Source organism: Nematolebias whitei, chromosome 16 (assembly GCF_014905685.2).
Source record: "Nematolebias whitei isolate Nwh7 chromosome 16, NemWhi1, whole genome shotgun sequence".
Taxonomy (NCBI): domain Eukaryota; kingdom Metazoa; phylum Chordata; class Actinopteri; order Cyprinodontiformes; family Rivulidae; genus Nematolebias; species Nematolebias whitei.
In genome coordinates, this window is record NC_056513.1 from 3,960,803 (window position 1) to 3,972,488 (window position 11,686).

The following is an 11,686-nucleotide window of genomic DNA, read 5'->3' on the forward strand; positions in this document are numbered from 1 at the left end:
CCTGCAGTTCTTACTGAAACCAGATGAGTCCCTGCAGTTCTTACTGAGACCAGATACCAAAGCAAAATAATTCAAAAAGTATAAAAGTTACAAACACTACAAGTAATCTATTACTAGTCCAGATCGAGTCAAACGTTTTGAATGGTTAAAACGCTGACTCAGCATAATGAAGAAACCCCGACTCATCTCAAAGCAGAGCCTGAAGCCCACCGTTGTGTTGCTGCAGCAGCTCTGAGCCGCCCTTGTAGCGCCGCTTGGCCAGCTCCATCCTGGCTGGCGGGTCCTCGGGGCTGAACACCTGCGAGAAGTCGAACGGTTCTCCACCGTCCCACCATCCCTTAGCCCGGGCTTCGGTCCGCAGCTCCGGATGTTCTGCTGAGATCTCGGTTCCGATGGTGAGCTGGTTGGAGATGTTCTTCACTCCCTCTGAAACGATCGATAATCTGCTGTTTGGTAAAACTTCAGCTGACCGTGTTGGAGCTAAAGTTCAGCCTTCGTCCGTACCCGAGACTCTGTGAGCGGCCCACAGCCTTCCAGCGGTCTCCAGCACCCAGGCCTGGCTGCGGTCCACCAGGAGGAAGGTGTTGTGGTAGCTGAAGGGTTCTGGGTCCTCCCGGCACTGCCCCCCCTGACCGTGGAGCTCCAGGAGATCCGTGATCACGGTCAGTGCTGCCCAGGCGCTGTCGCCACGCTCCAATCCCAACCTGTGGAGGGAATCAGACGGTCGGTCTTTGTTGGTGTTTGGGAGGAAGACAGGTTTGAGGCGGCTGGACACAAACCTGTCAGCTCTTCAAGCTAACGGTTGTTTTTACGCTTACTGGACTTTTAGCACCTGATCAGAACAACCTGGCCTCCAGATCAAAGTCTGAAGGGAATTAATAATTCCACCGTGAGATTACATCAAACAGATTAAATTTATTTGTGTGAACGCTGAGCCAGTGTTTAAAACACTTTTTTTTTCTTCTTACGCTATTTTAAGCTAACATTCTACTAGCTTTAGTTTTTATCTAGCATTTTAATCATTTAAGCTTTTGAGTAGCCTTTTACTGCTTTTAGCTATTAGCAACTCTTCAGCTACTTTATTATTTAGCTAACCTGTGATACTTTAAATTAGCTTTTTAAAAAAAACTCATTTAATGTTTGTTAGCTGTCTGCTACTGTTAGCATGTAGCTCCCATTCTGCTACTTTTAGTTTATAGCTAGCATACCAGTATGTTAGGTATTTAGCCTCAGGTGGAGGAATTCAAGTATCTCGCCATTTTGTTCACAAGTGATGGAGCGGGAGATGGATCGACAAATTGGGGCCTTGTCCTCAGTAATGAGGGTGCTGCTTCGGTCTGTCGTGGTGAAAAAAGAGCCGAGTCGAAAGGCAAATCTAGCCTTTTACTACTTTTAGCTATTAGCAACTGTTCAGCTACTTTATTATTTAGCTAACCTGTAACTGATTGCTACTTTTAGCTTGTAGCTCCCATTCTGCTACTTTTAGTGTATAGCTAGCTTTAAGTTTCGTTAGGTATTTAGCCTCAGGTGGAGGAGTTTAAGTATCTCGGCGTCTTGTTCCCGAGTGATGGTAGGATCGAGCGGAAGATGGATCAACGGATTGGGGCCTCGTCCTGAGTAATGAGTGTGCTGCTTTGGTCCGTCATGGTGAAAACCAGCTGAGTCAAAAGGCAAAGCTCTCAATTTACTGGTCCATCTACAATCAAGTCATGCGGTTTAAATCGTGATAGAAAGAATGAGATCCTGGATCCAAGCAGCCGAAATGGGCTTTGTTCGTAGGGTGGCCGGGCTCAGCCTACGAAGTGAGGAGCTCGAGGGGAGGTCGGAGTAGAGCCGCTGCTCCTCCGCATCAAAAAGTGCCAGTTGAGGTGGTTCAGGAATCTGATCAGGACGCCTCCCTTTACAGGTTTTCCAGGCACGTCCCACTGGTAGGAGGCCCCGGGGAAGACGCAGAAGTCGCTGGAGGGATTGTGCATCTGCTCTGGCCTGGGAACGACTCGTGGCCCCCAGAACGAGTTGGGGAGAGAGGTCTGGGTTTCTCTCCTGGACCGGTTGCCTCTGCGACCCGAGAACGGATAAACGGTAAAAGATGGTGACAGGAGAGGTATTTAGCTTGACTTTATCACTTCTAGCTACTGTTCTGCTACTTTATCAATTAGCTAACACTTTCAAACATTTAACTTTTAGTTAGCCATTTGCTACTTAGCAATTTGCTACTTTTAACCTGTAGCTGGCTGTTGGCTCTTTTTAGCTAGCCTTTTGCTACTTTTAGCCTATAAGTAACCATTGGCTATTTTAGTTTTAACTAACCTTTTGCCACTTTTAACTAAAATAAACTGTTCTGATACTTTATCATTTAGCTAATCTTGTGACACGTTACCCGTTTTTAAACATTGAATATTTAGTTAGCTGATTGCTATTTTTAGCGTTGAGCTACCTTTCTGCTACTTTTAGTTTTTAGCTAACCTGAAGTTTTGTTAGGCCTTTAGTTGTACTTTACCACTTCTAGCAACTGTTCTGCTACTTTAGCTTTTAGCTAGCCTTGTAATATTTTTAGCTAACCTTTTGACACTTAACTTTCAGCCAGTCTTTTGATGTTTATAGCTTTTAGCTAGCCTTTTGCTGCTTGTAGCTGGCATTTTGCTACATTTATTCTGTCTACTGGTTTAGGTTTTAGCTGCTGTTCTGCTCCTTTCAACTGTAACATCTCAGTTTTAGCTTTTTCTGCTAGTTTCAGCAGTTATTCAGCACTCAGCGTTCACATTGGGTTACCCTCCTGCTGTCCTAAAACTGAGGCCTCAGCAGCCATTTTGACCCAAGGGCAGCAGGAGGGTTGGATCATTTTGGTGAATCATTTGCAGCTCACCGAACAAGGTCCATTCCCAGCAGGGCCTCTCCAGGGGCCACAGGCTCCCGGGTCCAGACCGCCTCGTTCCCGACACACACCCCTCGGTCGTTGGCTCCCATTTCGGCGCCCCACATCCAGGCGGGCTTACTGAGGACCACCGCGTGGGTCCGCTCCACCTGAGGGATCTGGATGAACGTGCACTGCAGACGAAGCCAGCAGAAAACGTCGGAGGTTCAGAATCAGCAAACGCACATTATTATCACTAAATTCGTTCCGCTGGTTCATGAGATATTTTGCTAACAGACACCTGCACAGGTAACTACATGAGCGCCTGCCTTACATGGCAGAGTGATAATAAAAACCGACAGTTAATTAAACTTTAATCAGCTTGGATTACTTTTTTTACGTGGATTAGCATCAAGCTAATGGTACATTAGCCGTACATTTCTGCAATTTAATCACTTCTGCAGACTTTGTGCTATTTTAGCCACAAATAAATCAAAACCATTCGGCTCATTGCGGTGGTATGACTTTTAATGTTTCTAACTTTTAAACATTTAAGCTATTTAACTTTTATTTTAAGAAATATTTTCCTGTTAAATACGCTGAAACCTTTTCAAATCCTCCACTTTAAAATCTCCTTCGGCTACTGGCTCAGTTTTTAGATTCTTATGCTACTTACAACTTTTAGCTAGACTTCTGCTACTGTTAACTATCTTTTAGCTACTTCTAGACCGTCTTTTCCATATTTAACCTTTAGCTTTTTACCATCTTGTTTATTTTATCAAGCCATTTGCTATGTAGCCTATAGTTTTGAGCTAGCTAACCTTTTGCTAATGTTACGCTACTTGTAGCGTTTAGCACACATTTTGCTCATTTTAATTTTAAGCTAGCCTTATGATACTTTTAGCTCTAGTGAATTTTGCCTTTGGGGGACAAATAAAGGCTCATCTTATCTTTTTAGCTCTTTGCTATTTTTTTTATATTTTTCTTAGTGTTTCTATTTATAGCTAGTCTTTTGCTACTTTTAGCTATCTCTCTGCTACTTTTAGCAAGTCTTTTCCAAGTTTAACTCTGCTCTACCTTCCTTCCTGATTTGTTTGGCACGCTTTTGGCTAGTTTTAGTTTTAAACTAGGCTTTTGAAACTTTTAGCTAGCCTTTTGATTATTTAAGCTAACCTTTTGCTACTTTTAGCTAGCCTTTTGATTATTTAAGCTAACCTTTTGCTACTTTTAGCTAGCCTTTTGATTATTTAAGCTAACCTTTTGCTACTTTTAGCTAGCCTTTTGATTATTTAAGCTAAACTTTTGCTACTTTTAGCTAGCCTTTTGATTATTTAAGCTAAACTTTTGCTACTTTTAGCTAGCCTTTTAGTACTTCTCGCATGCCTTTTGATATGTTTGGATAACCCTTTGCTAAGTTTAGCTTTTAGCTACTATTTTGATACTTTAACCAGCTTTTCGCTACTTTTACTTTGTAGTTGCTGTTTTGCTACTAGTAGCTTTCAGCCGGTGTTTTATCTTTTAGCTAGTGTTCTTCTTTTAGCTTTACAAACTCAGCTTGGCTTTAACGAAGTTCAGTCGTCGTTCAGACTGAACTTTGGCAACAACAAAAAAAGCCGTTTTGTCTCGTTCTCCGTTGTCGTGTCGTGATGAGACCTCCAGCTGCGACGAGGAGAGAATCCAAACATAGTTTAGCTTCTGTTTCGGCTCTCACACTTCGGCTGGGACTTTTCCTGCAGCTGTTTGGACTCGTACGTTCTCAGCGCTCGAGGCAGGAGTCTCTCAGAACGCACAGCGTGTTTTCTTAACTGCCTCTGGATGATGAATTATTATAAAATGATTTTACAGCAGAACTTTTGATCCGAGCCTGATTGTCCCTCCAAGGAACCAGACTGTGCCGTAACCTTTAATAGAAGGTTCTCTTGGGGTCTTTCAAAGCCCTCCTTAGGACTTCAGCTGCGTTTTCACTTGTTTCAGGCCATTCTCTGAGTCTAGATCCTTCGAGGGCGGTGGGGTGTTTACCTCCAGCGTGGACCCTGGAGGATGAGACGCTGCTGGGCAGAAAACCACCTCCTGCACCTCATCCCGTGGACGGTCCGAGTTCTTCCCAAAGACCACCTGGTCCTCCAGAGAACCAGGGGGCAGGGACACGAAGCAGTCGCAGGATGAGGGCGCCTCTGTCATCCTGCAACAACAAACACAAAGCAGGTCTGAAGGCCACACAGGTGCCAGAGCTGTCAACCCTGAGAGACATCATCACAGCGTGCTGGACATGCAGCACCTCCCTGTAACCATAATGTGCACGTGTGGAGGAGGAAGGGCTCCTCCACCCCTCCATCCCTGTCACACCGGGATTATGTCTTCTGCAGGGCACTATCCACTAAAGCCTCTCAAATCCGACCCCCACCTCGCTTCGCCTCTCTCACGATAATCGATGCCCAGGAACTAATGTCGCCCCTCAAAAACAAAACGCTCTGCGGGCAGAAGAAGCGGCAGCGACCGGGTGGAGGTCTGGGTTTATCCCGGGGATGTGAGGCCCTGCGCCCGGTGTCACTCTCCGCGCCGTCGCCTGGTCGTCAGGGGCCGAGGTGGGGAGTGACACCCGAGGGGTTCGCGGTGACTAAACTACCGCTGAGGTGGAGTAAAATGTACCTGCTTGAATTATTTCGGAGGGGGAGCGCGGCCGGCTGCGAGGAGAAGGCAGGTAGCAGGAGCCGAGTCACGTGACTCAGAAATCCAGGAGTCTATACTTAAAGGTCTCGTCTCGTCTGACCGCAAACAACAACACGGATCATCGTCTGACAGAGTCCAGTCCGGAGAAACGCGTTATCAGGAGGCCACGGCCATGGGGCTCCACACAAACCGGCCATAACCAAGACAAGCTCCTTTAAGTGCGATTTATTCGAGTTTTAAATCAAACAATCAATAACTACGGTGGCCGCGAGGTGTAAAACGCAACAGCGGCTCAGGTTTATTCATTAACCACCTCGTTTAAACTGAAACGTGTTATCACTAAGTAAACAAGTTTGTAGTTGTACAATCTAAGGCAGGGGTCTGCAACTTTTATGATCAAAAGAGCCGTTTTGAACATAATTCACTAAATTAAATGTGTCCAGAACCGCGACTATCTGCTGCGATTATCAACTGGTGGCCCATGGGCCACTTTAGGTTTGTGGAAAAATGTTTAAGTAAAGAAATAAAGCAAAACGTTAAAGTATTTGCAAAAGAAATGACAGGAAAACAAATAAAACTATATATTTTTTGTGTTTTTTTGTATAACGACCAATAAAATTCAAATATATGTTAGTTTTGGTCAAAGCTTGAAAGAGCCGCATGACCCCTGGTCTAAAAGGCCAAGCCTAAACTATTTAATTTAAATTTAATTATTATATACTCTATTCTTCTGGTCTTTTTCTTTACTTTAACCATTTGAAATAAGCTTATACGTTATATATTTTTTACTGATTTTAGCTTAATTGTATGCTAACGTCCTGCTAGCTTTCAGCTTAGCCTCTGAATGTATTAATTTTCTGTATACTTGTTTTATCTCACAGTTAAAACTTCATTATTACAACCACTTCAGATATTGTTCATTATATGCTATATATTGTTAATTGATATTAGCACATGCTAACAATGTATTAACTTCTTGCTAGCATACAATTTAGCCTATAGGGGCTTAAATTTTATTTAGCCTATAATGTGTTAATGTTTTGTACTTATTTTAGTTGAAACACTATTGCTATTGCCACTTGGGCTTTTATTTAATAAATGCACACACTCAACATAAATATAAACGCAACACTTTGGTTTTTGCCCCCATTTGTCATGAGCTGACACCAGATGGGCTCAACCTGAACTCACCATGGAGTGGATGATCAGGATCTGCCAGAATCAGCCTGGCCTTGTTCACTCACCTTTTCTTGTTGATTTTAAGATTCTTTAACATACTTTTAAAGTTTTAAATGGCTTAGCATCCAGTTACTTAATGGATCTTTTACACATTTACAGAGCACCCAAACAGAGCACTGAGATCCTCCAGTCGGATGCTTTTAGAGCAGCCGAGGGCAAAATTAAAACGCAGGAAGGGTCAGGTTTTTACTGTGGCAGCCCCCAGATCCAGGAACTATATCCGCCCATTGCTATTCGTTCTAGAGTCAGTCCAGTTTTTTAAATCCCACCTAAAATCTCACTTTTTTTGCACCGTTTTGTAACTCAAGTTTAGTTTGAGTTTCCATCAAAACCTTTTCGTTGTGTCATTGTCTTGTTTTAATTTATTCTTTTAAATTATACTTGTTTTTAATGTTTGATCTTTCGTTTATTTTATTGTTAAATTTCCTGTTTGTGAAGCACTTTGGTCAACGTTGTTTTTTAATGTGCTTGACATATTTTAATGGTAATTATTAGTAATAAAATTTAACTGTTTGCTAGCATACTGTTAGCCCATATCCTCTGGCAACTTTTATAAATTTACATTTTTGTCTGTACTTATCTCACCAAACCACAGGTGAAATTGTGCAATAAGAAATAGTGTATTATTTTTGATAGAGGCAAAATGTGCTTCAATATCAACTGTTTGGGCTTTGATTGTTTTAACTGAGACAGAGCAAGATAAAAAGTATTCAACCACCAGATGTCACTGCATTCAGTGCACAAGGCCTTTAAATTGTTAGTCCCATTTCTCAGTAATGATTTAAATGTTTTGCACGAACGGTTTCACCAGAATCAAACATATTTATAGAAGTGCATCGGTCAAATATCGGTAGCTTTTGTAACACCGTAACAAATAAATCTAAGCTGTTCTCATCTGGATAATAAAAATGCAACCTTCATCAGGTTACGGTAAATAAATGTTTGTCCTGTAAGGACAACGGGTCACAGATTTAACGGTGACATAACCACTGAGCACACCTCAGTATTTCTTCTGGGCCTCTGGATCCCACAGCGACTAATCAGTGTAATTAAAGTTTGTGTGTGGTGTCAGTAGTTTATATATCGGGTGTGTCTCCCTTCACGGTGTTTCATTGAATTATGTCGCTGGCACTCCCTGTCTCAGACGTTATACACACTCCAGCTCCTCAAGCTGCACTTTCAAACCCACTGATGGATTTTTGTTAACGGGTCAAACCTCCATTTTTACCTCAAGTTGGAGGTGACGCTGTTTTATCAGAAGACTTTTGGAGCGGTGCTGTTTGACACGTGTTTACATTCTCAGCTAAAAATTATGGCACGTTTGGAAAAAACCAGTGAGGTTTTAAAAAAGTCCCGATCCAGCTTTGATTTCTTTATAACTTGCATCAAAAGTAACAGATTTATTTTTTTTTTTTTTTACAGACTTTTAAAGTAAAACTTGTTCTCCAGACTTTCTTTGGGTCTTTCAAAATTTTCTTTTCACTTTTCTTGATTTAAATTCTTGATCTACACTAATATCAAGGTATAAACATGGTGTGTAGAGTCAAGTCAACTTTATTTATAAAGCACATTTAAAACAGCAGCTGTTACCAAAGTGCTTAACACTAAAAAAAAAAAAAAATCAATGGGAGTAATTTAATAAATAATAATAATAAAACGGTAAATTAATTAAAAGCGTTAAAAGAAAAACGTAAAAATACTGAATAATAAAATACTAAATCAAATCACACTGTGTTAAAAAACCAGAGAAAACAGGGTTTTTAAAAAGAGATTTCTAAACAGGAAGTGAACGGACCTGTCTAATGTTGGGTTCAGATGGTTCCAGAGTTTAGGACCCACAACTGGAAAAGCCTGATCTCCTCAGAGTTTCAACCAAAAACAGCTGATCAGATGATCTCAGCTCCCGAGAAGGAACATATGGTGGAAGTAGGTCAGAGATATATGAGGGTGCAAGGCCATTTAGGCACTTAAAGGTCAGCAGGAGAATTTTAAAATAAATTCTGAAACATACAGGGAGCCAGTGAAGGGAGGACAAAACTGGAGAAATATGCTCAAACCTACAAATTCCTGTAAAGAGCCGAGCTGCAGCATTTTGGACGAGCTGTAGACATGAAATGGAGACTTGACTGACCCCAATAGAGCACGTTACATTTGTCTAGTCAGTTATTAAGGAAGGCATGGAGTATTTCTTCAAGGTCAGATCAGGTCAACACGGACTTAAGCTTAGCTATCTGCCTTAACTGGAAGAAGCTTTTCTGTAGAACAGAGTTAATTTGTTTATTAATCTTAAAGTCAGAGTGTAAAACCATCCCGAGATTTCTAACAGACTGTTTAAAATGTGGCTCAAGGGAGTCTAACAGGAACAGAGACAGCTGTAGAGCTAGGCTAAACACAATAACTTCAGTTTTTTGATCATTAAAACTCAAAAACAACTGAAGCCATCCATGCCTTGATGTCATCAAGATATTTTAACAGCGGGTGAATAGAGCAAGAACTATTAGTTTTTAACAGCAGATAAATCTGACAATCATCAGCAAAGCAGTGAAAAGAAAGACCATGTTTCTTCAGGATAGATCCCAAAGGGAGCAGACAGAGTGAAAACAGAAGGGGTTCAAGAATTGAGCCCTGCGGAACCCCGCAGGAAAGAGGCATTGAAGCAGATACACTTTTACCAACATTAACACACAAACTCTTGTCACTCAGATAAGAACAGAAGGACTTCAGGTGTCTTATTCATGAGTGATGGTGGGATGGAGCGAGGGACGGATCAACAGATCGGGACCTTGTCCTCAGTAATGAGGGCGTTGTTCCGATCAGCAAGAGTTGAGACTAAAGGCAACGCTCTGGATTTACTGGTCCTTCTACGTTCCAACCATCACGAGGTTTGGATCAAGATCGACAGAACGATTTCCTGGATACAAGCAGCTGATATGAGCTTTGCAGGGTGGCCAGGCTCAGCCTTAAAGAGAGCATGAGGAGCTCCATCATCCAGGGGGCGTTTGGAGTAGAGCTGCTGCTCCTCCGCATCGAAAGGAGTCAGCTGAGGAGGTTCTTCTGAGCAGGGTTCCCCCTGGATACCTCAGGTTTTTCAGGCATGTCCCACAGGTAGACGACCCAGAACTGTGGAGGAATTTATTGTGGTCTCTGGTCTGGGAACACCTCGATGTCCGCCAGGAGGAACTGGAGAGTGTCTCTGGGGAGAAGGGGGTCTGGACCTGCTGCCTTTGTGTCCGGACCACAGATAAGCAGTAGAAGATGGAGATGTGAAGTGCTGTCCTTCCTCTTTAGCTTTATGAGCATTTTTTTTTTGTCTCCGACAGAAAAACAGATTTCTTTAACATCCAGATTGTAACGTGACTTTTTAAATACTTTGGGTTATAGTTAATATAAAAAAAGTTTTTATTTTCTTGTTTGTGAAATATTTTCTTCCTTAACAACCAACAACTGAAGCTGAACAACCGTCTCACCTGAGACAGAGGAAGCAGCAACAGGAAGCATGTGATCGGAGATGATGATCACTAAAGAACCGGCACGGCCACATTTGTTTCCGTTGAAACGGGAAACACGGCCCTTTCTTTAGAATAATTAAAAAAAACAACAGCATAAAGACTTATCCGAGTTACGAACAGTCGAAGATGTTTTCTTTGAGCGAACCAGCTGAACTGCACTGACAGAGACATTCCTTTTGTCCTCCTGGGCGTCCGATTGTCTCTGAATCAATAACACCTTCCTCATCGACACCCACACTGGCGGTCCGTTCTTAAAACCGACTCAGGTTGCATGTTTGTCCCCGGGAGGAACGTTTTAACACTTCGACACACAAAGGAGACAATGGACGTGGGTTTAGATGCTCCTCACGTTCAGCTGAAGCCTGGAACACCTGGACCTCACAGAGTCCCACCGGTGCCAAGTTCTGGAGGGAGGAGGTGTTGAGATGTTTTGTGGAGCAGCGTGCTGGTGAGAGGTGTTTCCTCGTGGCCCACCGGGAACGCCGAAGGCGGCAGGGCTGAAAGGTTGAAGAGTGCCTGTTGGCTGAATGGCAGCCTGAGGCCTTTCATCTCCTGCAGCGTACTGACGAGTCGCACATCCTGTCTGCCCTCACACACACACACACACACACACACACACACACACAAGCTCAGACAGAATAAAACGAACAGACGAGTGAAAAACGAAACTTGTAAATGCATCCATAAATCAAAGCACTTTAACAAGATGTCCCGCTGACTGACGAGGTGATGAAAATCTGATCATCAGTTCAGAACAAAACAAAAACAAAAACAGTTTTTTTCTTCAGATTCAACATCAGATCCAAGTTTAAAGTCCTGATTCATAATTTTATACGCTTTACAGCAGGCCCTCGATCATCGCGGGGGTTACGTTCCAGACACCACCGCGATAGGTGAAAAACCACGAAGTAGGACTGTTATATTTGTATTATTTATATATTATTTTTGTATTTATTTATATATTAAGGTTTTAGAAACGCTTCCTACACTTTTGCAATGTTCTAAACTCTTAAACCTACGCAATTTTAACAACATACGTACAGTAGTCCCTCGCTACTTCACGGTTTGCTTTTCGCGGACACACTCCATCTCGGTATTTCAAAATAAGATTAGACATGACGGACAATTGGCTGATTGATGGAAGAGGTGCACGATCAGAATGGAATTTTTTATTTAAAATAAATTATTTTAACTTATTTAGCACATGTGTGCAGCCCAAGCTGCAGGAGAAGCTTCCTCCTGCTGCTGATCAGCTGATCTTCGCTCTGCAGCGGAGAAGTGGGCGTGGCCCAGAGCAGCAGTTGGCAGAGAGCTGAAATCATGACATTCTGTGCTTTTTAGAGCATTTAGAGTTTAGAAACATTGTTTAGAATATTGCAAGAGTGTGGGAAGGGTTTAAAATGCCTTATATATA

General features: G+C 42.4%; 1 protein-coding gene across 1 annotated transcript; it reads right to left on the reverse strand.

Annotated features, from left to right (window-relative positions):
- Window positions 1-210: 210 nt before the first annotated feature.
- Window positions 211-5,570, reverse strand: scrn2 (secernin 2; the record flags this gene model as incomplete). Its single annotated transcript, XM_037690063.1, is given in 5 exon segments — window positions 211-426; window positions 505-704; window positions 2,867-3,048; window positions 4,874-5,036; window positions 5,504-5,570. Coding segments are annotated over 4 exon segments (760 nt in total), but the record flags the coding sequence as incomplete, so codon positions are not given.
- Between the last annotated feature and the right edge of the window lie 6,116 nt (window positions 5,571-11,686).